This window comes from Ptychodera flava, chromosome 1 (genome assembly GCF_041260155.1).
Source record: "Ptychodera flava strain L36383 chromosome 1, AS_Pfla_20210202, whole genome shotgun sequence".
Taxonomy (NCBI): domain Eukaryota; kingdom Metazoa; phylum Hemichordata; class Enteropneusta; family Ptychoderidae; genus Ptychodera; species Ptychodera flava.
This window is the reverse complement of record NC_091928.1, coordinates 21,542,899-21,570,718: the sequence shown is the minus strand read 5'-3', so window position 1 is coordinate 21,570,718 and position 27,820 is coordinate 21,542,899. Positions and strand designations below refer to the sequence as shown.

Genomic DNA, 27,820 nt, shown 5'->3' with positions numbered 1-27,820 from the left:
CTTTAAGGAAATTGATATGAAGGTCGAACTTCTTCGCACACGCTGAAATTCACCAACTTTTAAATGGCGAATTAACACGTCAAAGTCAAAAACTAATTGATTGTGATCATATTTTATTAAGTAAGTAACAAGTTTAAAATGATAACAAAAACAATTCTTACATTAAAATTCAATGTTAAAACTCAGATTTATTCTTACGAAAACTGAACAAAAAAGCGATCCGCCCTCACCAAACGTTTATGACAGACTGAAGCGAACATCACCGATGAGGGCGCAAGTCATTTTGCTACTGCTTACCCTACCAAAATGATTGTATGCTGTTAGTTCGAAGGAATGTCACGCTTTTTATATATGTAAATGTAATTCAAACACTTAAATGAAAACCATAATTCAAAATCTTACATTAAAACCAGTATAATAAATTAACAGTTATAACATTTGCAAGAGTGATAATTCGATATGGAAATGCATGATAATCTCTGTCCTCTACCAACATGATTGTTTACTTTAATGTAAAAAATGTAAAAAAATAGTCTATGGCTATCACGAATAGTATATATCATTTTTAAACAGTTAATTGAATATTGGAATTAATAAACGTTACTAATCGTGCTCAATCAACTGCTACACATTTACAAAGTAATCTAGCTATTGCAACTTAAGTTTGCGGTCACCGACAAAGGCATGGCACCTCGGCCGGGTAAAATATGTATTTCTAAAGTTTCCCTACATGCAGCCTAACCAGTCGGTGGATTTCGACTTGGGATAGCCGGGTGCCACTTTCATTTTCATGTCGTCGTACTGATAGTATTTATCGCCTTTAAAGAAGTACGTTTTGCCGTCCATCCACGTGAACGCCGCGTCGACTTTGGTCGGTACTCCCCTCCAGTGTCGGCGGATATCCCTGACTCCTCCCGGTATGACTGCCTCGGTGTAGTCACTCCATATGTAGTACCTCGAACCTTTAAAGAAGTATATTTTCCCATCGCCACTCCAGACGAACGCCGCATCCGGGTTGCGCGGCACACCAGTGCCTCTGAGACTTCTGGGATACCCTGGCTCCAAATGGTGTCCATAGAAACGCCAATATCGAGTCCCTGAAGACACACAATAGGTTAGATATTTTTAAACTCTTATTCTTTTCTGACAAAAACTTGTGCTTATGCTTTCTTCAAGTATAAAACCAATGACAATTTTTAAGGCTATTTTTTCTCTTCTTTACTCACTAAAACCAGGATATTGCAAAGAAGAATCACTTTTAGCCATACATTATATATATATATATATATATATATATATATATATATATATATATATATATATATATATATATATATATATATATATATATATATATATATATATATATATATATATATATATATATATATATATATATATATATATTATATATATATATATATATATATATATATATATATATATATATATATATATATATATGTGTGTGCTATAAGTTTATGCTACCTTCTTTGGCTTTGCATCATTCATGTGATTGATCCTCATTACCAAAAACCGATTCCTAAGTTGGTGACTTGTGCGCGAGACCCTGTTGAATCCAGTAGTGGATCCTTAGGCTGAAAGGTTAGGTGATGAGTTTAGCCGTCTTACTCACCATCCACGCACAACAGAATGAAGAGTTGCCCCATCTAAGAGACAGGACCGCCCACATTGAGCCGACTGATCCATTAGCTCAGTTGGTAGAGCAACCGAAATGTATTCGGGGGTGTGGGTTCGAGTCCCGCATGGGTCACTTTTCATTCGTCAATGTATTTTATATATAGATAGATAGATACATATATGTGTGTCTGTCTGTCTGTGTCTGGGTGTATCTATGTATGTATCTATGCTTTCTCTGTCAAAGAGATTTCGATAATGCAATATATGAGTGTCTACCTCGAAATCATTTTACAAAGACTAGTTCATTTAGATTACCTTTAAAGAAATACGTTCTTCCATTGGGAGCAGTAAAACCAGTGTTTATGTTGCCAGGGAGACCACTAAATTCTTTATTCAGCTTGACGGGATATCCGTCGGCGATGCCGTCATCCGTTAGTTTCCAAATATGCTTCCCTTTCACCGCAAACGTTTCGCCACTGGAATCTGAAGCAAATCACAGAAGACCAAAATATATTACATTGTACAGTTTCATTCCTCCACCGATCATGCCTCGCTGCCGATCTGTGTGGTACTGTATCGGGGCGGGGGGGGGGGGTCTAGTGAATTCTAACTTCACTATTGAAGAATGTTTCATAATGAAAGATCCAATGGTCTGCAGTTAGACTAATTTTTATCTCAGACCCATAAGGGCTTGACTTTCTTCTGAAGTTTCGACCAATATAAAATATTACACGACGTCGTGTCGAGATACTTCGGACTCTGCAGGGTAGACTTCGACTCCTATTACAGTGAGGTAATACCATCGATAAAAGTGACGTCATCCCGTCAATTGTTTTGCGGTTTATTCAAATGACAAAAGTGGAGTTCTTTACCAGTGATGTTATTTTTCAAAGAAAAGCAAGGTTATTATTTCAACCATAAACGCCAGCGAAGCTGCCCTCGATCTGTACGTAAAACAAGATGTCTTGGCTCTCTACTGCGTGAAGACGCTTCAGTGATAGTGTAAATTCGCCGTAATATTTCCTAAAATATATTGTTTTTATACGAATTAAAAATACATGGCAAGAGTTGTTAAAACATTAAGGCCGCCCAGGCTCTTGCGTAGAAATATTGTTTTATTATAGAGGGCGTAATCGACATCGTCCCAACAATGTAATGATTATATCGCCTCTATTTTTCTAAGGCTCACCTGTAAATACGGCATCAAAATTTGTAGTGCATGAATCAGGAATTTCACCATCCGGCTTGTCAGGCTTTCTTGTCGGAAATTCTGCCTGTTCTTCGCTGCTCTCGTCGTTACCATTGTCTGGCTTTCTTGTCGGGAATTCTGCCTGTTCCTCGCTGCTCTCGTCGTTATTACCAGTGGGCCTGCCTAGATGTCAAATGGGTTTGTAAGAAAAATAAAAAAAATAAAAAATATGAATAATTTCATTGTTCCTTGGAATAACCGCTTCTACTTTATCCAATGCGGAATTTTGTTTTGAAATCGCAACAAATGTGTACATGTAAAACCATTATCTAAAACGTGTCGGGACTAGTGATAAAGAGGCTAAAAGATGGGGTCGAAGTAATATTAAAAAAAAAAAGCTCAAATATTAGAACCCGCCTTGAGGTCGTTTAAAAGGCAAAACTTGCGATTTTTTTTTTTTGGGGGGGGGGGGCATGGTTATGCATATTTTCACAGTTTTTTATTGCTTTCTTCTGGGAGCATGTGGAAACGCTAGGAGAATTTGCTCTGTCAACAATGCCTGTATGTGTAATGCCTCCATTGTGAACAGTTTTGTACAATCTTGGCTCCAAGTCTTCAATAACAATGTTTCAGGAGAAAAAAATTATCCGAGGAAGAATATTATTTTGTAATGGCCTTACTTTCAACCACTGTGTTTAACGTTTACGTGAAAGAATGTCCATTTAGCATTTTTTGTAGCGGTACACTTTTTTATTTATGTTATTTCGAAAAAAAAACCTATTAAAGATGAGAGAGAGAGAGAGAGAGAGAGAGAGAGAGAGAGAGAGAGAGAGAGAGAGAGAGAGGGTGAAATTTAGAAGTGATATTATTGATATAAATGAATATTTAGTCATTTACCATACAAATTTTGAATTCCTGAGATGTCGTCGTTGTGGAGCTGCAGATCAGGGTTATATCCGGGGTATATTGGTTGCATTACAGCGCCCCTTACGTCGGAGTGAACGAGACCCAAGCTGTGTCCGAGTTCGTGTAACGCCACAAAGTCCAGATCAGTTCCCCTGCTTGTAAAAACGGTGAAATGCTCGGCATCATCAAAATGTAAATCTCCGTCCTCTGGAAAGTACGCATGCGCCAAAACACCTCCTGAAATGGAAATAAATAGATGGAAAAATACAATTGTATATGTATATATATATATGTATGTATGTATGTATGAATGTATGTATGTATGTATGTATGTGTGTTTGTATGTGTGTATGTATGTATGTATGTATGTATGTATGTATGTATCCATCAGTCCATCCATCCATCCATCCATCTATCCATATATCTATCTATCTATCTATCTATCTATCTATCTATCTATCTATCTATCTATCTATCTATCTATCTATCTATCTATCTATCTATCTATCTATCTATCTATCTATCTATCTATCTATCTATCTATCTATCTATCTATCTATCTATGAAAGAATACAGATTTCCTAGTATGAAATTACTGTGATCGATGCTAATGGTAGAGCATACATATGTATGTGTATGCATATATATAGACAGCAGTCCCAAATCGATATATGCCTCCTACAGACACGTTTATCATTCATATATATATATATATAAAGCTGCATTTATATATATATATATATATATATATATATATATATATATATATATATATATATATATATATATATATATATATAAAGCTGCATTTTAATAAACCATGACTGTTAGGTGTCGGTCTTTCCGCTGAAAATTGGTCAAATCGGTTATTTGAAAAAAGCAATGACATCATTTAGCTTGAAATTAGAGACCGTCCTGTCAATCACTATCGATCAATAAACCAATCAATCAATTGATCAGTAAACTGATATATCAAACAGTCGGAAAAAGTTTCGTCACGTAGTCAATATCGTCACTGAAATATCCTTACCTCGGCCATCAAAAGCAGCATACGGCCCGTCGCTATGTACACCTTCTGCAAACTCTATCAGTAGATCGGCATGTCCACTCGTCACCTCGGTGAACGTCAGAGGAGTCACGTGACTCCAGCGATCTAATGCTCGGGAAATGGCAGCTCTCTGTTCTGATCTGGACATATCTGATGTATAGCTGACGTAACGGTATGTGAGGTCATTCTTGCTCCATTTTGATCCTGCGGGCAATCATAATAATAATAATATTTTTATTGCTTGCTTGTAAATATAGGATTTACATCACATTTGTGGCAATAAAAGTGTGATACAAAAATAAGTTCAAATTTTCTTCAATAAAGATAAAGTATTGCAGTATAGTAATAGTAGCTAATAATAAATATAACTAGGTATTTCTTTGTTTATATAAAGTAAAAATATAATCTGCAAGTTGTTCATTAAAAGACAACTCTTGTTTTGTTAGTAGAGAAATAAGCTGATTTCAGTATTGTCGTTTGGGAAATTGATTATACTGAAAAAGTTCTTTCTTTGGACTTTGTATCTCTGACAGACTAATAAAAAGTGTGTTTCATCTTCAATACTGTTGGTGTTACACTAATTTCAGTATCTTTCAGTAATTTGGGTTTTTGGAACAGTGTGTCGCCCTTTTTCAATTGCTAGATCATGATTGCTAATGCGAAGTTTGGTGAGTAATTTTCTTTTCTCACCTTGTAACTGTGTTAAGTAGGGTTCTAATCTAAAATTACGTTTTATTTTGGCATACATTCTTAGTAAACTATTTTCATCAGTGATCAAATTTTTCCAAAAGACTTCATAATTGTTTGTTAAATTTGTTTTCATTAATCTAGTTATAATTTTGTGGTGTTTAAGCGATGGAGCTTTATCAAGGAGAAAGTCCATTCCATTGTCTTTAATTAAAGCACTTAAACAGTTAAACCAGGATCTATTGTTAGTGTTGTTTACCATTTGCTCCAGAAAAGCTTCTTTAGCAAGATTACAATGTGGCAGTTGTACGATATGAAGCCAGTGTTTAACAATATTAAGTTTGATCTCAAGTAGAAGTGGGAATTGTCCTAGTTCACCCCTCACAGCGGCATTACAAGCTTGTCTATTACACTGTAAAATGTTCTTACAAAATTTGAGGTGAGTTTTTTCAATTGCTGATCAAAGACATGAATGTTGTTTCACAGGGGGCGCTGTGCATGTTGGTAAGCTATCCTATACACTAGCGGTCGTTGGCGTCAACACACGGCGATAGGGTGTACCTTGGTGTGAACTTAAAAATCTCCCGTAGTCGAAAGGACTCGGGGCCGGCGTTTGCTCTGCAAATGGTAATACGAATGGAAAATAGTTTGACTGAAACTATTACATAATTACAATGTAAACACAGCCGTATATTACACAGTGATTGCAGTGGACCCAGTGAAGAAGAAGGGCTTAGTCCCTTCGGAATATTTGCGACATATAAGCTCAGAGTGGAATATTGATTTACACTAGTACATTACTGACGATTGAGATTACAGTTTCATTAATAAACGATATTTTTACATAATCAGGAGCTGTTCATTTCACATCCAGAATCTGACGACACGAAATATTAACAAAGCTCTCCCTGACGACATGGCGAAGACTACACCGGGCTCGAAAGTAGATAATTGTTTTAACACCTTCGGCGTTGTCTCTAGCGGATGGGCGGTTTTTTGTGTTGATACAATTGAAAATCCACCAAATTTGAAATTTTTATCTCATATTGTATCATAATCATTAACATAGTTGAAAAGAGGTTATTTGTTTATGTCCACCAAGAACAAATAGTTTGATAGTAAAATTCTTTCAAGGGTCTTTTATATTCACCTGCTAATGTATATCTCCTTTGCCTTGAATGAGGCATAAAGCGGCTTTTGCTGTTATTGAGATTTGTTCCCATAACAGCGGACCCGATCATGTCTTCCACTCCGCAGCGCGGCATCTGCATGTGCCGCATGGTGGCGCTGTCCAGCTCGCCTGTCATCTCCAGGTTGGCCATCCGCTGAAAGTTCATCACGCTCTCTTTCATTTCCAGTGAACTAGGGGATCTTGTGTTCTTCAGATATCCGTATTTTGAGAGATAGCTCTGAAAGACAGTGTGACAGACATTTCAGTCGTGCGTTGAAAGCAATATTTGAAATGACGGGCCTGAGGACAATGATGGAGACATGTTCAAAACGAAATGACAGTGCAAACATGTGCCGTCCAGTTTTCAGACAGAGATCAGCGGTAGCCAGCCAGCCGACTTCCAGAACTTGTAATCCGGGGTATTTACACGCAAATATACTATTCTAAATTATTTTGAAAAAAAATTGAGTTTGAATGGCAAGTGAAAACTGTTCGCATACAGCGTTACCCTTCAATTTGAAAAAAAAATCGACCCTCCACTAGTTTCCACTCTCTTTACTGGTTCTTACACCGCCAAACAGCTTCCCACTGCCATCCCTCTTCTCCCAAGCACATCATCAAACCCGACCTTTCCCCGCCATATGACTTCACACTACCCTACAGCAAACCATGCAAAAAACTCGAAACAAAACAAAAATAAAACAAACCAAATAAACAAATAAAAAGAAGTTCCATATGCATGTTGAGCTTCTTTCAATTCATACAATTCGCCTGCCAGCTCATGATAAAAAAATCGCGCCCGCTGTTACAAGAAAAATCAGCGGCACGGAAGCCGAGAGACCGCTTGCAAAAACTCCGTTTACTCAGGCAACCTCGGCTACCACGAGGGATCGTGTTACTGACTGTCAAAGCACACCTACCATAGCTTTAGGGTCCATCGGACTGCCACCACACAAACCATAAAGGTATCCCAAACAAACAAACAAGGCACATTTCTGGTACGTCGACGTTGTCGTCATTGTGGCGACAAAAAGATTCCTGCTATGGAATGAAAGACACAAGTAGGGTTACAGAAAACAGTCTGGCTGACTTCCAAGAGCTGCGTTTGTTTTGGATATCGTTCAAAGAAGTTCCTAATGCCTGAATTGGTCTGTTTTTGAAAGAAATGCGACTCTCAAGCTAAGGGAATGTTACTGCAGAGGAAATGAGCTTTGCAACGTGACTGAACAACGCTGTCATTGAGCAAGAATGTTTGGATTGTTTACTCTTCAGATCACACGGACAACCATGAAGAGAGATAGAAGGGCGAGTGATGCTGATGGATTCTGTTTCTGCGTATCTATCTATCTATCTATCTATCTATCTATCTATCTATCTATCTATCTATCTATCTATCTATCTATCTATCTATCTATCTATCTATCTATCTATCTATCTATCTATCTATCTATCTATCTATCTATCTATCTATCTATCTAGTCTATCTGTCTATCTGTCTATCTATCTATCTATCTATCTATCTATCTATCTATCTATCTATCTATCTGTCTATCTATCTATCTATCTGTCTATCTATCTATCTATCTATCTATCGATCGATCGATCGATCGATCGTCGATCTATCTATCTATCTCCGAGTCACAATGAACGAGTTCATCATACCTCAGTATTACTTGACTACAACTGAACACTATATATATGTATATATATATATATAATATATATATATATATATATATATATATATATATATATACACGACAATAGCTTGTACCTTTGATGATATTTTCAATATCTTTTTTTTGTAAAACAAGACAGTGGGTGCGTTTTCTAATTATTCTCGCTACAGTATGTTCAATTACACAGTGAATGCCTCAGAGTAGTGTAGAATATGAAATGCTACCGTTTACTATTAATTCTCTTAAGTCGGACTGAAAGTTCAGTTGTTACCACTGATAAATCAAACATCACACACATACATGTCAGCGGCCGTGTGAACACGTTGATGGAAAGCTATGGGTGTTTCGACATGATTTTAGAGAAAACAAATAACTGTATTTTGCAAACAGAACTGATCCCTTTGAGTATTGGGTAGTCCAAAAGTTACAGCTAATGGAGTAACTGAGATAAAGAAAGAGTGAGTGAGCGAGTATCAGTGAGAGAGAGAGAGAGAGAGAGAGAGAGAGAGAGAGATGAGCAGGTTGAAAGACAATTTTATAGAAAGAAAACGACAAAGTTTAACGGTAAGTGAGTATACGCACTACGAGACAGGCAATCAGAATAGAGCAGTGGTAATAAAACGAAAGACATGGTGACACAACTTGAAAATAGGGATGTCCAAACAATTCTCTTTTTGTACGGCTGTTTCTGCCTGAAGAGATGAAAATTGGAAGCGATCCATTCTCGCGGTAAATCGAAATAGTATAGGGTTGACACGAACGATCATTCAGTACCACCGGTACGTGTTTGTCGGTGCAACGATGAAACCAAACCGATGCGATCAGGTGACGCAGATTTCTGTGAAGTGTTGTCGAAGGAACAGTACTAAATTACAAACTACGATTGCAATAAAAATATAAGTTAAGAAGAGGGCGACGGATTTTATGCATGGACGTTGCGATAATCGGGACATCAAATGCTACGAAAATGCTCTGCTTTTTTTCATTTGCGGAGATGAAGCTCATTAAAGTCGGCGGAGGTCGGTGAAGTTTCGTCGCCTTGCTGCTTTCCGAGCCGTCAGCGAAGTTTTACCCCCTTTGCTCTCCATCTCATGCCTTGCTCCACGATGACAGGGATTGAAAAGAACTACAACAGAGAGCGTTAAGCAGCAGCACATTTGTCCACGCGACCAGACCTACTTCTATTTCGAATCTCGTATGGCTTACCTCAGTTCTTTGTTGTTGTCCGCCAGTGAATCAGGAGAAAGCTGTTATCGGCTCTGCGTTCAGCTCAGCCCTTTATATAGTCTATTGTGACCGGACGTCAGGCCACGGTTATGCCCAGTGAAAACCTCTGAGAGATCGTATTTCATTACGGCCATACCTTACATGTTTTCGTTTGTCTTCACGTATATAGGTGAATTGTCACGCATCCAGCATTCAGTTTTTTTTTCCCGTTTCTTCAAGAAATTGGTGACCTTGACGGCGACTAGGTGACTCTGACGTCATAGGTTGGCCTGGGTAGCGCACAAAGTACACTTCTTAAGAATAATGAAATCATCAACGTCACCGCTCGGAAAATTCCTGTTAGTGAGAAATAATTCACTGATGCACCAAACACGAATTTAATTATATAGAAACAAAAAGATTAGTCGGTACTGCCGGTTCGGTTTTTTGGAAGTTCCTCGCCCCTATGGCAATTGTTAGCGTATTGCTTGCCACCAATCGCTTGCGTCCATCGACCGGTGTCTATTTCGGGTATTTCCGTCAAAGATCGGCACTTCAGAGAAACGCCGCAACCCCCTCGAGTCACTTAGCCGTACTTAGACCCCCCGAGTCATTCACCGCACGTGTTTGTCTAACAAATTTTCGGGTTGTCAGGGTCACCGCGATCATAATTTCTTCACATTGTCCATGTGCTACCCGATACGGGCCGAGATACCTTTGTTCAGTGAAAACAGGACGGCGCGGTTTTTGCGGCGAGGAGGAGTAGGAGCGTGCCATCGTTTTCTTGCACCTTGGCTTCACACCAAACCTTTCTTCATCAATCACACCGTTTCCTGTAGGACTAAGTACAGGCTAATTGCATACACCCTTTGGTATGTTTACTCACTTTGTCGACTTTCAAAATACCTGTATAACTATATGTGGTACAAAATGGGAAAACATAAAATTTAAAGTCACCCTGAGTACAATAATTATCCGATCAAGATAAACTTTTAAATAATTTTAAGAGAATTGATCTCAATGTTCTGTTTTATGTTCAAGGTCGATACGGAGTTAAGTGGAAGTGCACCTTTAGCCGCAAAAGTGACAACATTGTAATTGAACCTCTTGTTCTGTCGTCATAGTTCCTATTACAAGGGAAAAGACCATCCTGAAATTCACCACGGTTACCATCACATACACCTTATACACCACACATCACAGTTTTCCAAATTCTCCACATTGTTCGAACTATTATTATACATCCTGAACGTAACATTACACGAAAGGTGCGTACCTTTCCACTTAATAAGTTGCTTGCCAGTAAAACAGTGGGCAGGAAGTTATTCACCGGTGAGTAAAGTTAGTGAACAATACTATAGGACGTCAAATGTAACAGACGTATACACAGGACTGTATCATAGGGTACGACACCGTCCCCCTGAAAAGAAGACTGGTATATATGTCGCACACGTAGTTTGTATGAGAATAGCAAGTTTTGAAGCATGGATGACGACAGTAAGTGATTTTGGCTGTTTAAGCTTTATTGAAATTGTCTGTCAATTTGTCCATCTACTATGTTTTTTTTCTATTTACAATATCTATCCTCATCGCTGGAATACAATTGGATTTTTTTTTCTGTACGCTTGTTGCTGTTGTTTTTCAGATGGTGTAAGCTAAGCAAGTAGGAACTGGACAGTAATCTGTGATCAAATACACAAATTTGATAAAAGTTGTATTTTGATATTACGTAAGGTATGGCAATGAACCCAAAGACCAGATACTACAGAATACTGTTTCAAGACTTGTAGTTATTCATGTTCAAGAACACATAAAATCATTAAGGACCCGTTGTAAGTTTTGATGCCTTTCCGTGTTTTGGTTTTGTATGTCGGTTGTAAATTTTTGTTCTACTCCTCAAAGCATGTTGAAACACAAACTATGTAGCTTGCACATACGAGTAAAATTTGCTGTTATTGTGGTTGCGTTTTAATTCTAGTAGGAACCAAGATTCATTTATAAAAACAAAAGAAAAGACAAGAAATAACAAACAACAATGCACTTTACACATGTACAGGCTGAGTTGACAACTTATGCACTGTGTATCCCATCATGCTTTGGGACTACAGGAAGAAACAGTAGTTGACAATAAAAACAAAACAGGTGAAAAAAAATCACCGAAAGTTCTAGCCACTGGCAAATTTAAAAAGATAAGGTTCTTGGCGTCTTGGTGCGTTATACTGCACTTGAACATCGTTAATTCAAAACATAGTTATCCTCCTTTTGGCTCGGTATTGGGTCGGCTTGACTACTGGTTATTCTGCTTTATGAAATTAGTATTTGCTGTTGTCCTTTATCCTGCTTCAACTTTTCACACCACAAAAGGATGCACACTCCTTCAAAATTCTCTGAAGTTTCGATGTCAAAAATAGTTGCCTGTTTAGCGTCCAGTTGCCATCCGCAGTGTTTTATGGGTTATTTAAATTCGTGATCTCATCTCTACAATTTCATAATACGCCGCAAAAAGTGGGTGTATTTACATCAAGTTATCTTGAAGTTTCAGGAATTATATTGGTCTGTTTTGCTTCAGTCTCCATCCTGAATCGTGTGTTGCATGATTTTCTAAATCCGGGATCACATCTCTAAAATTTTATTATACGCTTCCGGTGAGCGACAGTGGAAAAATGCCCTACTTTCATATCATTTAATGTTTAATAAAGTGCAGTAATCATGATCGAATAGTCAGGTTCAAGAAACTTTCTATTTCATTCTCGCCAACGGAAGGGATTTCTTTTCAACAACAGTGTCCCAAAACATTTCTACCTCTACTTGAACAGTTTGAAATTTGTTTTTCAACGGACTCCATCGCGTTAGATGGCAGGGCCATAAACAATACCACGCAATGCCCCAGTTGCCGACAAGTGTCAGTCCTTGTTTCCTTGCGGAATTGTAGTGGACAAGGCATGGTGCTCGACATTGAAATTCCAATTGTCGACTTACGGTGTTTGGAGTTCACTTAACTTCTTATTGTATGATGAGAAAAACATACTATTTGAAATGCCATCCCACACATGTCGGCGACTGACTGATTTCTTTAAGGGTATCACCGCGTGATTTCAATGTGCATTTACACAACTGGACCAGAACCTGGTAAAGAAGCTGCTGCAATCGGTTTCTAACACAAAGAAAGTTTGAGAGAAAAAACTTATCTGTGTAAACATTTGGCGGCGATGAGACCACAACTTTTAATCACAGTCCCTCCATGTTTTTTAAGGTCGGAATTTCATGAAAAGACAACAACTTTCCTCAAAGCTGGCCCGGCATGTCTCTGTACCAACACGACGAGTTAAGTGTTCACTTCCGTGAATATATTTACTTTTGGTTTGAAAAAAAACCAAAAAAAACATTGGACCTGTCAGCGAAAGTTACGGCACGTCAGATAGCGGACATTGCTTAAGCATACCCAGTCTACGCTAAGCTGTGGTAAAATTCAACATTATCATTTGGACACCTTTGTATGCCATTGGGTAGAATGCTCCCCAGGGATAGACATTCAAACTTTGACAACACACTTTTGGGTTACCACTTGTTAGGGTTTATTTCGAAGCTCATGGAGAAAATCAAGTTATTTTATGAAAATCGGAAATTTCATTTTTCCCCACAGAGTGTAACACAGGGATGGCGACCATTTTGAATAATAAAGTTTGGTAATTTGTATCTCTGGTACCAAAATTTGTACGATGACCCCTGATTTTCATTCTTGATTTCGAAAGCGAATGTTTTAAAGTTTCCTCGCGAAAGTTTGAGTAAAAGTTTGTGTCTGTTAATTTGGGGGCGCATGTACTACCATTTAGCATCCTTAGACAAGTACATATTTCCACCATACGCAGGAAACGACCCAGATTCTTCACGTGTGCCAGGTGAAAGGAAACCATATGTATTTTGTTCTGTATCACTGCGTGTCAACACCAAATTAAAAATACACGTCTGCACGAAATGGACGGATAGACTGGAGACAGACGCACATGCGCATTGACAGACATTACACAGACGTGCACCAAGAGCTGCATTCATACGGTCCGAGAACATTAGAGTAAAAGGAACGAGGGTACATTTCTGAGAAAGGACAGCGTCGCAGCTGCGGTACGTCCGGTGTCGTCATCGCCTGTAACTCAAGTCTCTTTCCGCCTAACCAGTTTCCTATTATCGTGAACTACATTACAACTGGCGTATGTACACATGGAACAGCGAACAGGTTCGTCCCCTAGGCATGGGGATGTGGTGTCTTGATCTCTGCACGGGGTGCTTGTTGCTATTGTTTCATTTCATTTTAACAATTTTGACTATGATATTGCTGATAAAGATTTATCATACCAATCCTTGGTGTCATGGTCTTGGCACTTGTTGATGTGTAAGATTTCTGTTGGTCCTTCATTGTGTCATGTACGGACGGACCTGTCCACTGTTCCCTGTGGCACGAGAATTTTACAAACTTGGGGACTAGCAAAATCTGCGTGACATAGTCCCACTCGTATGCGTGACTCCCGTGTGTGAGTCAAGTAGCTGTTCAGGCAACCCCTCGCACTGCATTTTGGTGTTGCTATGTCACAATATATTTATGGATTCGTCTAAGAGTTTTTTGAGCGTCGTCGACTTGTATAAACATTTGCGCTACAGTTGTTCGCTGGTTTTGGATAGGAAACGAGCAAAAACTAAGCCTTCAAAAACTCACAAATGGCTTGAAAAGATGTCATGGCAGTTAACAAGTAACGAATTTCAGTTGCAAATATCTCGTTTCCACCGAGAGCTACGGTTCTTATAGTAAGCAATACAATGTTCAAAATATGCCTGCCTAAATCATGACATCCTTTGTTTATCTGAAGTTTTTAGTAATTTGCCACTTTCAAAGAGACAACATCCTCATTATTCTTTCTAATGAGTCAATCCTTACATATAGTAAGTGAAACATGCAATACCTTCTAAGCTTTCAGACGTAATTACCGTTGGTTTAGATGGCGTGGGCGACAACGGTCACGTCATGCCCATAAATGCAAAACAACGAACGACAGGGCCACGCACAAACAAAGGGGTGAGACGGAGTCTATTGAGAAAGCTGGTGGGATTTTTTAAAAATTTAAAACTATATACTGTGTGAGTTGAATTTAATTAGCCGAGATGTATTTTTTAAACAGCCCATTGTCTGCCTTTCCAGTACCACAGTGACATTTGCTGTCATTTTTCATGCACATTGATTGTCAGTGTTAGAGCCGCGTCACTAGCACAGACTGCAGACAATGATGATAATGCTCCGCTGCTGCAAAATTATGATAGCCATTTACTGAAATACAACCATTCCATCCAGTAACCTGAAAACACTTGTAAAAGATTTTTTCTGACCATTTCAGTGCATGATTTCATGAAGTAAAACGTTTGAAGCCCCTAACTGTTCGTTGGGACTATCAAGACCTCTGAAACACGGCTTTTTCGCTACTACTCCCAAATTTTGTTTTCCGGTCCATGCTTAGTTTAGGCCTAATAGAAGGAATTGTTTCACTCTGTGATGTGTGACGAATTTCCAGCTACTTAGACCTGTAACAAAGACAGCTATTCTAGTACGGTCAAAGGATGCATTTCGAGAAAGAACCAGGTGAGGGGGGCATGTTTTGCAAATTAGAAAAGGGGGTTAGAAATTAGATAGGCGTATTGGAGTAGAGGGCACATTTTACAAGATGGACCACCCCCTGATTTCGCTAGGCCCAGAGGATGAAATAACTGAAAGCTCCCCTAAAGCCCCAATAGCTGCGATCTCAAAGTACCCTCAGTTTTCCAAGAGTTTTCTTTGAATAAGACCCATGAAAGACTGAAAAGGTTTATAACACTGTCATAAGTGTCGAAAGTGGTATAAATTCAAACGTTTTAACATCATTTTAGATTTCCTGCCATTTTCCAAAAACTAATCATTGGACAGAGAAAATAAAGATTACAACAACAAAACGTTGGCCATCTTGTGTTGTGCATCCAAGTAAATGGCATCATGCTTGTTTCTGGTATGATAACGATGGGTATATGCAGAAAATACTATTTTTTGTACTTTTCCGTGGGGGCGCCATTTTATGAGTGCGGCACCTGTTTATTATTTAATATGTTAAAACATGTGGGCATGGTCAAAATCACCGAGCAGTGATACACCTATACATGTCCTTTAGTTAGCATGAACCAACTTTGCTAATATAAAACCATGAAAATAATCATAAAATTAGCAGCGATTGTGGCTTTAAGAAAGAGGATTAGCGATGCGGAGCCCAAACTGTAGTTGCCGTGATTTTGGTACGACCTGTTAACCCAGACCAACGTGGTTTCTTTCACATCACAACTATTCCAAGGACGCTGATAATTAATTCAGCGTGGAAGCAAGCCAACCAACTAAAGAACCCAGGTATGTCGACTTGGACCCTGAACCGACTTACTTGCCAAGATTGTATAGCACATTATGGTGTAGGACCTCTTGGACACCACATGGCGAGGCCCCCCCCCTCTCTCTCTCTCTCTCTCTCTCTCTCTCTCTCTCTCTCTCTCTCTCTCTCACACACACACACACACACACACACACACATACACATACGAGAATTCATTTTCCCTTTCTAAGTGCAGACCAACTGTTTGTATAGAGTTTACTGACGGAGTACAGAGCTTGTATAATCGTAAAAGTTATGAACTATACAACCATAGACAATCCCATTATAATAAACATTTCTAAGGCACTACAGTAGATAAACATCTAATTATGTATGGATCATAACATGTCTCCCATAGGGAGTTGGAAAGCTTAAATACATCATCAGCTAAGAGTTCAAGTATCATTTGATATAAACTGATGAGTAGAGTCTTCGCTGGGTTTCAGGAGAATTTGGTCAGTCTTTATCAGTACAAAGTGCATTGCTGAAACATAATGCAATATGCCATTCAATTCGGCAATAAGTAGGTCAGGCCAAGGGGTTAGAAGTGACTTGATTGTGAAGGGTGTGACTTGCCTAATTTGCATAATGATTTTGACCATCTTATCTTATTCTATGTGTGTCGCACAACTACAATAATCTGTACATTTAGCAATAACTGGGCGTCAGAAAAATTTGAAGTTTAAAAACGCCCAACTTGATGTGTTGAAATATATCATCAAAATGGGCAGATTCGGGCAGGTAGCTTTTCAAAGTGCATTCCGTTTTTCACCCGACCCCGCATGAGAACAATTAGCATTTATTAAACACTTTTAAGCAGTGGATTAAATTTCAGCCGAATCTGTGTTATGTAAAGGTAAAGCCAAGTCTAGTTTATCTTGCAGCCCCTATCTGGCTCCGTGGCTTTTTAACTCTGCCTTATCCTGACATGTTGTCAACACTCTTACCTGGCCAGACCGAGAGGTAACGCCGCTTTGGTATGTTAGCCCGCCTACAACAAGGGCCATAAATGTGAAACTAATGAAGGACTGTGAGAGGGTATGAGCCGAATCGAACTACCAGACCTGCCATGTATGTATATATATATATATATATATATATATATATATATATATATATATATATATATATATATATGTATATATATCGGAAATTTCAGTGCTCGATGCAAAAAGCAGATCGTTATAAACAAATCATAACTTAAGTTTCATGCATTCTGCAATCTTCAGACGGACGTGAACGGATTCTTAGCCCCACACTCTCATTTATATGTTGGGTCGTACCATTCTACGTCTAGTATCTAGGCGGTGTTAAAATTTGATAAATAATATTCGTTTTGGTGGCGGCTCAAACGTTCTGAGTTGGTTTCAAAATGCTGCCACCAGGACAAACATATTACAGTTCCAATCCAGTTCAATAGTAGCACACCTTTTGGACTGTGTAACTCACAGTACGTGGCCTTTATGACAGGGGAACGATTGGGCGTGACGGGGACATTTCTCATTCCAAATGCTTGGGCCGTTGGCTTTTAGTAGGTAGAGTGACAAGCTAGTGAAGAGAAAATCACCCCGTCATTCGCCATATCAGTTATTAAACGATTAAATAAAAAAATATTTATTAATGCGGACTTATAAATCTTTACAATTACACAATCAAATATTCGCTCTATACTCATGAAAAAGTTTTGATTCTTATATAGCGCATTGCATTAAAATAATCTCAATGCACTTTACACTAAAAATCAACAAATAGGAGGAAGAAACATAAAATTGCTTCAAAATAGTACTGATTGTAAAATTTGCAAAGGAAAAAAGCAGCATGTTATAAAAACTCATCATAAAAACTACGAAAATCACAAATAAAAAGACGTGAAAAACAACGTTTGAACCGCTCGAATATATAATGGCAGGGGATTCCATAAGCGAGGTGCACAAATTGAGAAAGCCCTATCACCATAATACACGCATTTCCAATTGGCTGATATAAATTTACAACACTAGAATGTGGGCGAAGTGTGCTCTGAGTGTCACGGACTGTGAGCAATTCACCTAAATTCTTTGGAGCAAGACCATTAAAGGCCCATGAGCTGCAACTACGCGAAATTTGTCCAACTCAAGACACCTCAGATATTAATTGCAATCTGCAAATTGAACAATATAGTCATTAACTATGCCTCAACAAATTGCTTGTGGCAGAATAGGCAAGAAATTGAACGGATTTTTGTTCATTTATCGCCAGTTGTAGCTTGCTCACGAGCTTATAAGTACTGAATGTTTAAATGTTCTCACTTCATTAAAGACAGTAGCCTAGACCCTATTAGTCGCTTTCGGCCTTCGTCCCCACTGAGTGAGGACCAAGACCGAAAGCGACGAATAGGGTCTAGGCTAGAAAGACAGCTATTTACATTATACTTGGCTATGTATTACGCACGCAACCCCCGGCAAAATGGCTCTAACTTTTGGTTAGTCTCTCCGCACTAACAGGTTCCTCGCAACCAATCCACCAGCGCGCGGTGGATTTTGGGTACCCAGCCTCAACCTCCATGGCCAAATCGTCGTAACGCCAATATTCGCCATCTTTGAAAAAATAAGTACGTCGGTTCTTCCACTGGAACGCAGCATCGATTCCTTTCGGTAAACCTCTCCAGTGTTTCCTAATTCTCCTGACAGCACCTGGATAGACTTTTTCGGTGAATTCATTCCAGATGTAGTACCGAGAACCCTTAAAGACGTATATTTTACCGTCACCACTCCACACAAATACTCCGTCAGGCCTACGTGGTAGGCCTGTGCTGTCCGTTCTTTTTGGGTAACCCTCGTCTAAAGTTTGACCCGTGTAGCGCCAAATACGTCGACCTTGTTGTAGCAAAAAAAAACCCCGAATAATTAAAAAAAAAAATAAATAAATAATAGATAAATAAATAAATACGAATAAGAAGGTATGTAAATATTTAAATACATATATAAATTCATTGATACATGCTACATACACATACATAAAAATGCATAATTTTTAGAAATGGCCATGCTGCGATTAGAAATCTTATAATTAATTTGGAATCGCATTCTTTCGAGTCACATGCAAAGTGTATCTTGCATGGCCGAAAACAAGCAATCGATTTCCTGCCCCTGTCTTTTTTATTGTTCAGACTAAAACAGTCTCCTTGTATTACACACAGTAGAAACTCCCACTGTCTATGCTTGCACAGGTAAACAGTATGGGTGGAATACTTAAAGTCAAAGGTCAAGCCATATACACCTGCCTTTCTTCTAGCTTCCCGTTGCAATTTTTTTTCTCTCCATATCCTTTTGTTTCAGGTCGAAATATGAAAAATAACTATCGCTGCAAAACCTTGACCTCGCCAATTAGCAGGGATGGAAAATAATTCATTCTCTCACTGGATGATAAAGGGCGTCATACACGATAAAAACATGGAAAAATTTCCTGAATAATTACCCTTAAAGAAAAATGTTCTGTGTGTCCATGGCGACGTGAATGCAGCCGTAATGTCGTTTGGGAGACCGGGATAAACCTCACCAATTTTCTTAGGATAATTTTCGGCAACACCGTTTGAAAGCACCAACCAAATATACCCGCCTTTAGTTACATAGGTATTCTCTCGACCATCTGAAAGGAACGAGTGAGAAATCTCTTTTAGGAAGAATGTTCATGTAAGACATATTGTGATTCGATTTGTTGAGTCGCGGATTTTGACAATCATCTGTGAAACGTTTAGTAATGATAATTATGATAATGAATGCATAAATGTTGACTATGGTGAGTGTGAATTGACAACGATCATCATGAAATGATTGTCAACTATACTGTCTCCACCACCACCACCACCACCACCATAATCATTATCGTCATCATCATCATCATCATCATCATCATCATCATCATCATCATCGTTATCATCATCATCATGACCACAATCATCAAAATCTTTATCTTATCACTACCTTGAAATCTATCACTGTTAAATCAAAAGTCTTATTTCTCATCAACGTAACTAACGAAAACCCTGTGGTATTCAATCAAATTCAAACATCTGAAGTGATAATTAGATGCTCACCCATGAAGACTGTGTCAAAGGTCGTATTACAAGCGTCTGGTGTTTCCATCACCATATCATCTGTTGAATCATCTTCGTCAGCTTCAGGTTCACCTGAAACGCAAATGAAAACGCGAGTGAGTCGCATGCATGCTATACCTCATGACCTAGATGTCGAACGGTGGCAAGTAAAGTGGTCTTGACACTAGGTGACTTTCAAATTGACATGTTACTCTCATTCTACGATGACTAAAATGTATACATGATGGTGATTTTTTTCTTTCATGCATTGGCAACGAAGCAAAATTTGAGACGTGTACAAGTATTTACTTTCAAAAATTTATCCGTAGGTGCACCTGCAGTAAATATGAAAGTATTTGATGCATATATGCTTGAATAAATGCATGTCGAAAAATCAAAGCGCGTCTTGTCTCTCAACCACATTAGCGGAGGCAGGAAAGCCGCTCTTTGGAGTATTCATAGACTTGGTTCAAGTCTGCGATTTGTGAATGTTTGAGTGGTGTAAACGCAATAATTTGTATTTCGCTTTCATGTGAAACGCGCGCGTGACTTGAGTGGACGCTATGAGTGGGGTGAACGCTATACAGGGGAGCCTTACGGTTTCACCCGTAATCAATCCAGCAGAAACTAACTCACTATACTGCGCAGACTCAAATGTAATGCATTCAATGACTGGGAAAACTTGACCTGGGCTACCAAATTCCGAATAGGTTTGTACGAAGTAGGAGAGACACAAGAGAAACTATTATAAAATGATTTTATTTTAAAAAAATTCACCGACTTGAACCAAGTCTAGAGTATTCATCGAGTTGTTAATTGAAAAGATTTCATAAAACAATTCTGGCAAAACCGTACCCTGACATGAGGGAGAGATACGTTTATAGAAGAATAAATATAACAGTAAAAGAAATGACAACAGGTACTCGAAGCTAAAGAAGTATGTACTATGTGGAGACGGCTTAAGGTTAAATGTGCCACTGGGACATGACACATATTAACTTCTCTCAAAATTTCAAAATGATTTTCTGTTTTACCGCTCTTAGGGGTCAATTTTTAAAGCTCTCGGAGACCAAGTGACAAACTTTTCATCATCTTATTTCTGTGAAAATAAAAAAATTATTTCTTATGTCGAATTTCGGTAATTACTTAGGGTAATTTGTTTCTCTCGTTCCAAATTTTTGCACGGTGACCGTTGATTTTTATTCTTGATTTCGAGACGAAATGGTTTCAAGTTTCTTGAGGAAAGTTTGAACAAAAATTTAATTTTCTCAATGTCGAGGTGTGAACTACCATAATGAAAGGAGGGGAACAATCAGACAACTTGACAGTTACGCGGGGAAGGTCAAACCATTTGGCTGGTAAGCAGTATCTACAGCGATAACTCACCATACAGAGCTTGGATTCCTGAAATGTCATCTTGCGGCAGAGAAAAATCTGGATCGTATCCTGAATAGAAGGGCGCCATCAGGGCGCCAGGGACGGAAGAGTGTGCAAGACCCAGGCTATGGCCAAACTCATGGGCGGCTACAAAGTCTAAATTGATGCCCTCGTGAGAGTTCACGGTAAATGTTTCGTCATCGTCGAAGTGAGCGTCGCCTGACTCTGGAAAGTACGCATGCGCAAGAACGCCACCTACAAAAAAGAGGAAAAAAGTGTGTGATATGTAAGGTTAACTGTTGAATCTTTGTAGATTATTTGATTTATTTGTCACAGGGTTAGGAGAAACATTTAAGGAATAAATCATGGGATTAGGAGAAACATTTAAGGAATTACAGTTCGACACTCATGAATTATTCTTACCTGGTCCATCAAACTTTGCCGCGAACCCATCGCTGTGTACACCTGCGGCGAATTCGATCAAAATGTCGGCTTCACCCCCGTTTACTTCGGTAAAGGACAATGGTGTGACGTCAGCCCAGTGCTTAAAAGCCCTCTCAATGGCTGCTTTCTGATCAGCGATCGACAGATCTTCCGTGAAACTCACATATTTGTAGGTCAGATCTGTTTTGCTCCACTTCACACCTGCAAGAGACGGAGCACATACAAACGTTGGTAGAACGAGAAAATAGCTTTAACTTCTTTGGCAGAATTACTGCAAATTACTTCATTATCTTAACCCCGTTCTGTACATTGCAATGAAAACTGTTGAATGTCCCTATCATTATGACACACTTTTGTTATACACAGAACATATATTGATTATAGCGGTGAGATAAACCGGTCACCTCTCGACAAAATTGTTAGATTTGGTAAATACAGGCATAAGTCTGTTTTGCAAGAGGTTCATGTTTGGGTCGAATTTACACAGCTTATTAAACCACCGCCTTCTATGTTGCTATAGATTACACATGGAATACTTGTGTGTTATTGGATTAGTAGATGACAATCGCTTGTGCATCTGCAGTCCCAAATTTCAATTTCGTCATTTTCTGTTCTACATCTTACTCTCAATAATGAAGAATTTGTAAAACTTTCACCATAGAACGGTAAAGTGATGCACCTCAGGTGTCAAACACGTCTTGTTCAACATAACTATTGATCATACAGCCTTGCTCATACGACTTGAAATTTTGAATGCTCCGGGCCCCAAAACCTTGCATTATCATTATGATAATTTCATAGTCATTTACAAATTCTATACCCATATTATGACTTTTTGGCTTTTTCAGATTTTTTTTGGTTCTGCGTACAAACTATATTGTTTGTTCGACTCTTTAAAGCGTTACAGTCTATGTGTTGAACAATGGTAATTTTTATTGTTGGTTGAATTCACACACAGAGATATGTGGACAAGCTGAATGCTGGAAAGGGTATATGGTGTGGAACACTAAACTAACGTTGACAAAGAGAACAAAAATGGTGAAAAAAGAGCCAAAACTTTCATCCTCTCCTTAAAGTAGTCTGTGCGTCAAATGAACTGAAAGACTTAAACTATTCCTCAAGCTTTCCACGGGGAACTTTCAACCATTCTATCACAATTAAGAATAACAATCGAAGGGGGGGGGGGGCGCAAATTTTGGTACTATAGAAACAATTACCAAAGGTTTAAGGAGATTTCATGTTCAAAATAGCCGTCATGCCTGTGTTAACTCTATGGAAACAGATAAATTTCAATCTTCACAGAATAAAACGGTGAAAACTTTATTTACTGCAAGAACTTTAAAAGTAAACCCATGCAAGAGGTAGAAAGGCAAATATATAGAAATCTGAGAATTGGAATAGCTATTCCAGAGGCGCATACTACCCAAAATGATTGGTGAAAAAATTCCTTACTGCTTAGGGCGTATCTTTTCAGTCGGGGCATAAACTTCGTGTTGTCGGTATCGTTCGTATTCGCTCCCATTACCACTGAACCAATCATATCCTCTACACCACAACGAGGCTTCTCCATCATTTGCATAGTGGCGTCGTTCAAGTCACCGGTCATTTCTAGGTTGGCCATTCGCTGGAAGTTCATCACGGCGTCGCGCATTTCGCCATCACCATTTTCGCCGCTTGGTTGCAAGTAACCAAACGACATAAGGTAATTCTGTTCGGGGATGAAAGAAATATCATTAGCATCTCAGGTTATTACAAAATTACAGATGACTTGTATTGTAAGACAACACACCCTTCAACAAAATGCTGCTGACTTGCAGTGTTTTTGGAAGGTTATATTTGATTGGTCGATTGTCACAATTCACAGCAACTTAGAGAGTTTATTTGTATTATTCAATTATCCAAAATGTCATCAACAAGTGCGAAGCCATTCAAAGTAGACTGTAGATTTCCACAATAACACTGTGTTCAGAGTTCAAACCCATAACAACATCAATACTCAAAAGTTACAAATTACTTAAGAAGACAACTTTGTTCTTTCTAAGAGTCGAGTGTCAACCTCCGGTTCAAGCGTCTCTAAAATATATGTCAAGGATATCATTTTGCCGAAGATAAATTTCCTCTTTTCACCACAAGGCCTATTACACTTACAATCGTTCGATAGGTGAACGATGGAAAGATGAACAATAGCGTCACCATTCAAATGACATTATGAAGCATAGAGTATATAGTATCCACTATAAAGAACTTGGTGTATACTTGAAAACATAAATTGAACCTAGTCTTGCTGACGTAAATCTTTTTGGTCAGTCAATCATTAAGTCTGTTGTCGACTCCAAGTTTGAAAAATGTTTGCGTTTCAGTCTGCGCATTAATTTTTGTTTGTTTTCTCGCCAAAGCTCGAAAATTGTGTCGTTTTAACAATCATCCCTGCCTACTTCTGAACGACGAGCAAAAGCCACCCTCGTCCGTATTTACAATTCTTAAATCGCTCACTGGTGTTCGACGTCTGTGCAATTTGTCTAAATCCTTGCTGTGCGTCGTCGAGACAAGAAAAAATCACGCTTACAAAAATTGAAAAAACTCCAAACCGGCCACCCCATTTCTTTAACATATTTAGATCTCTTCAAATACCCAGAACTCACTGCGATCATCTTATAAACCATCATGCATGGTTAACCAAAGCCAATACAGTCAGGATTGCTTGACTTACTATTTGCGTGGGATAACTTACCGTCGCGTTCATCGTAGGCCTTGCTCCAACCTCGAGAAGACAAACAACAGAGAAAACCAAAAGTATGTACCATGGTCGTATCATGTTCGCCTGCAGGAGCATTTCAATATCTCACTGAAATGAAAAGAGAGAGATAAAGAGGAAGATCTTAATCTTGCACCGTAAAGAGAAATATGATATGTTTTGTCCCAGCTCTGGATTCTCCGGCAATTAAAAACGTTATTCCCCAGGGTAGTTTACCGGTGACTACTGGAAATAGCTTCTGTAACGCCCCTACCTGTAGAGATTTTATCTCGAAGCGTCCGACACATGGCCAAGGCATGTGAAGGTCATTAACTCAGACCGTACGATAAGTAGATAGGAGATAGTGTGATACTTTTAATTAATTATTTATAGACGTTGAATAAGAACAATCGAGAACGGGATATTCCATGGTGTGATCTTATTTACTCTTAAGAAACAATCAAAGACTGGCGGGAAAATTACCACGTGATAACCACTGTAATTATGTAAGATTTAGAGATGTATTTAACTTTGAAGAGAACTTAGAGTAGATGATTAAACATCAGAACTTTGACGGTGAACGACACGGTCGCCATCTTGCAATAAAGTACAAGGTTGTGTTACAATCTACATCTTGGTGTGTCAGCTTCAGTTACTGAAAGCATTACGATCCAGACTGGCACCTCAACTCGTAATTCCCCTAAATACGAGCACGACAATTCAGTAAATTTGCTGCTTACTTAGCACAGCTGAGCAATATCCGCTTTTAGTTTAAGTTCGATTAAAAAGGAAAGGAAAACATCTTCTATAGACGTTATATATATATATATATATATATATATATATATATATATATGGACACGACAAACAGACACATACACACACATACATCACACATATACACATAATTATATATATATATATATATATATATATATATATATATATATATATATATATATATATATATAATCGTGAGAAATGTCTTCACAGGCAAGAAACTATACTCAATGCATAAGTAGCAGAGCAATGTAGGTGGTGTTAAAATTTGATAAATAATATTTGTTTTGGTGGCGACATTGTGAAAGCAATGTAACGTATAATAAAATCGAATATATATATAATATATATATATATATATATATATATATATATATATATATATATATATATATATATATATATAATATATATATATATATGCGCGACTGTGAGGGAGCCGATGAAAAAAGAACCAGCACTGAGGTGGCGATTTGGCAACCAGAATCGATTGCCTCGGAGGCGATTCACCGTCTGCATTACCACTGTGAGTCTCGCTCCAGGGTCAGTGAGCAAAGCGGACAAACACACAATAGTGCATACACAGACTCACTGACGCTGTCTTGACATGCATTTGCAACGCATCGATCATCCCTTACTATAGTTGTTAATAGATGTTCCCCATGGAAAACATGTCAAATATTTCGATTTTGTGTTCCAACAGATAGGGCATGAGAAGCTTCATCATTATCTGACAACTGTCAAAACAAAAAGCGAATATTCAAGAAATTTGAGGCTAAGCCGAATTACTTGTGTTCAATGGGGCAAAGATGTACTATCATAACATCGCACAAGTAGGAAAGTAATTTAAGATTTTCACGTGTCGCCTAAGAGGACATCAGGCGTTTGGCCCCAATAACGATATTTTCTAGGTCGAGACATTGTCTCTCTCAAGTTCAGTACAACAAAGTACGTGCAAGGTGGAGAATTGAAGACACGACTCCATGAGTTTTTACTCACCTATGAAGGACTTCAGAATGTTGGACAACGAAGGATGAAGTTACGTTCACGGTTCGCGTATACACTGACATTCAGTGGTTGAATGGTAGCTTTTTATTTGCTGTCCATCCCGGAAGTAGAACAATACCCAATCCTAATACCAGTGCACTTGTCATTGTACACTCATCTTATCTGGTATCAAGAATGATTTATAGAACGAGTCCTGAAAATGAGGACGCTCGGTTCGACGAATTTCTGCGGAAGAAGCCTTTCAAGAATTTTGTAAACAAACAAGGATGTGTTCCGATAACGCGGTTATTGACCGCAGTGTGTGCTGTGTTCGGTAGGGGTTTAATTGGAGTCCATGGATTACCAATGCACAACTGAATCTGTCAATCCATTACTTTACACGTCTCTGTGCTTTGTCGGAAACAAAACCAGGCGTATACCGTTTAATGCTACGTCCACTCACGGAGGTTTTTACCTCCATAGTCTACTTTCGGAGGCTGAGTCAGCACACACTTAGTTCTATATCGTTTACAAGATTGAAATTAGTGAATATAATTGATATTATAACATACCATTATATTTAACGCGCAATTCTGTGATCTGATTGGTCAAGACATGAAAATAACAGTGCTGTATTCGCAATGTAGCACAGTTGGAGCAGGCACGAGCTCTCAGCTGGAGGTTTAAGAATTTCACTTTTTAATAGCAATCAACTACCTCTGCAACGGGTATACCCTCGTTTCTGACCAGTTCACTCCATATATGCACTCGCTGTCGCTTGTGCACATACAATGAACTGGTCCAAAGCTATACCGGCTCTTGGTAAAGTTTATTGCATTGTTGACGTAGGGACAATATATCGATATAAAAAGTCTTTAAGTAAACCACAATGTGAGCTTTCACAAGCTGACACGATACCAAAACCATGGCGTTGCACACTGTCACAATTTATTGGCTTTGCCCGAGTGTTTTTTGAAACCGTTTTTTTAGAAGGATATTCGTCTTCAGTAGCTGTCGTTTACACAATCCTCATACTGCCTGTCTCATGGCTTACCAAATACTGGATTGTGTTCCGCCAGCCTCTCTTATGACGCTTATCAGGTAAACCACTGGACGAAAAAAGGATGAATGCGCGTAATTCGTAATTTGACAGGGAGACAGCTGTATGTTCAGTGTGTTTGACTCTGAACGGGGAAGTCCCCCTCCTCTGTTTAGTTTTGTACATATCAATTACAAGTTGAAAAGTTGAAAGTTGCCTTCACATGGGCATTACGATTGTAACTTCATTGAAAGTCTATTAAAAATATTGAGCTCTCACACAGCTGTAAGATTTCCGGGCCCACGCGGCGATAAATTTGTAGATAGTATCGTTCTGAGAACTACACCGGTTTTAACATAGCTCAGCAAATTAGACCGTACAGAGAAAGAGGGAACTTGAAGTAGATGGAGGTCACAGCAAATC

The 27,820-nt window shown here is 38.6% G+C and overlaps 2 protein-coding genes across 3 annotated transcripts; both read right to left on the bottom strand.

Moving 5' to 3' along the window:
• Nucleotides 1-96: 96 nt before the first annotated feature.
• On the bottom strand, nucleotides 97-9,644 carry LOC139133014 (matrix metalloproteinase-19-like). Its single transcript, XM_070699396.1, has 8 exons — nucleotides 9,528-9,644; nucleotides 7,563-7,680; nucleotides 6,622-6,880; nucleotides 4,767-4,988; nucleotides 3,728-3,973; nucleotides 2,831-3,013; nucleotides 1,957-2,124; nucleotides 97-1,097 (listed from the first exon to the last, which is right to left on the bottom strand). The coding sequence occupies exons 2-8, from the start codon at nucleotides 7,659-7,661 to the stop codon at nucleotides 727-729; spliced, it is 1,548 nt and encodes a 515-aa protein (XP_070555497.1). The 5' UTR covers nucleotides 7,662-7,680; nucleotides 9,528-9,644; the 3' UTR covers nucleotides 97-726.
• A 7,915-nt stretch (nucleotides 9,645-17,559) lies between these two features.
• Nucleotides 17,560-26,555, bottom strand: LOC139133010 (matrix metalloproteinase-19-like). 2 transcript variants are annotated; one of them, XM_070699382.1, is made up of 8 exons: nucleotides 26,371-26,555; nucleotides 24,589-24,702; nucleotides 23,310-23,565; nucleotides 21,837-22,058; nucleotides 21,423-21,668; nucleotides 20,037-20,129; nucleotides 19,418-19,588; nucleotides 17,560-18,816 (listed from the first exon to the last, which is right to left on the bottom strand). In XM_070699382.1, the coding sequence occupies exons 2-8, from the start codon at nucleotides 24,688-24,690 to the stop codon at nucleotides 18,413-18,415; spliced, it is 1,494 nt and encodes a 497-aa protein (XP_070555483.1). In that variant the 5' UTR covers nucleotides 24,691-24,702; nucleotides 26,371-26,555; the 3' UTR covers nucleotides 17,560-18,412. The 2 variants fall into 2 exon arrangements, with proteins under 2 accessions (XP_070555483.1, XP_070555472.1); XM_070699371.1 differs by lacking the exon at nucleotides 26,371-26,555 and adding an exon at nucleotides 24,866-24,999.
• Nucleotides 26,556-27,820: the final 1,265 nt, after the last annotated feature.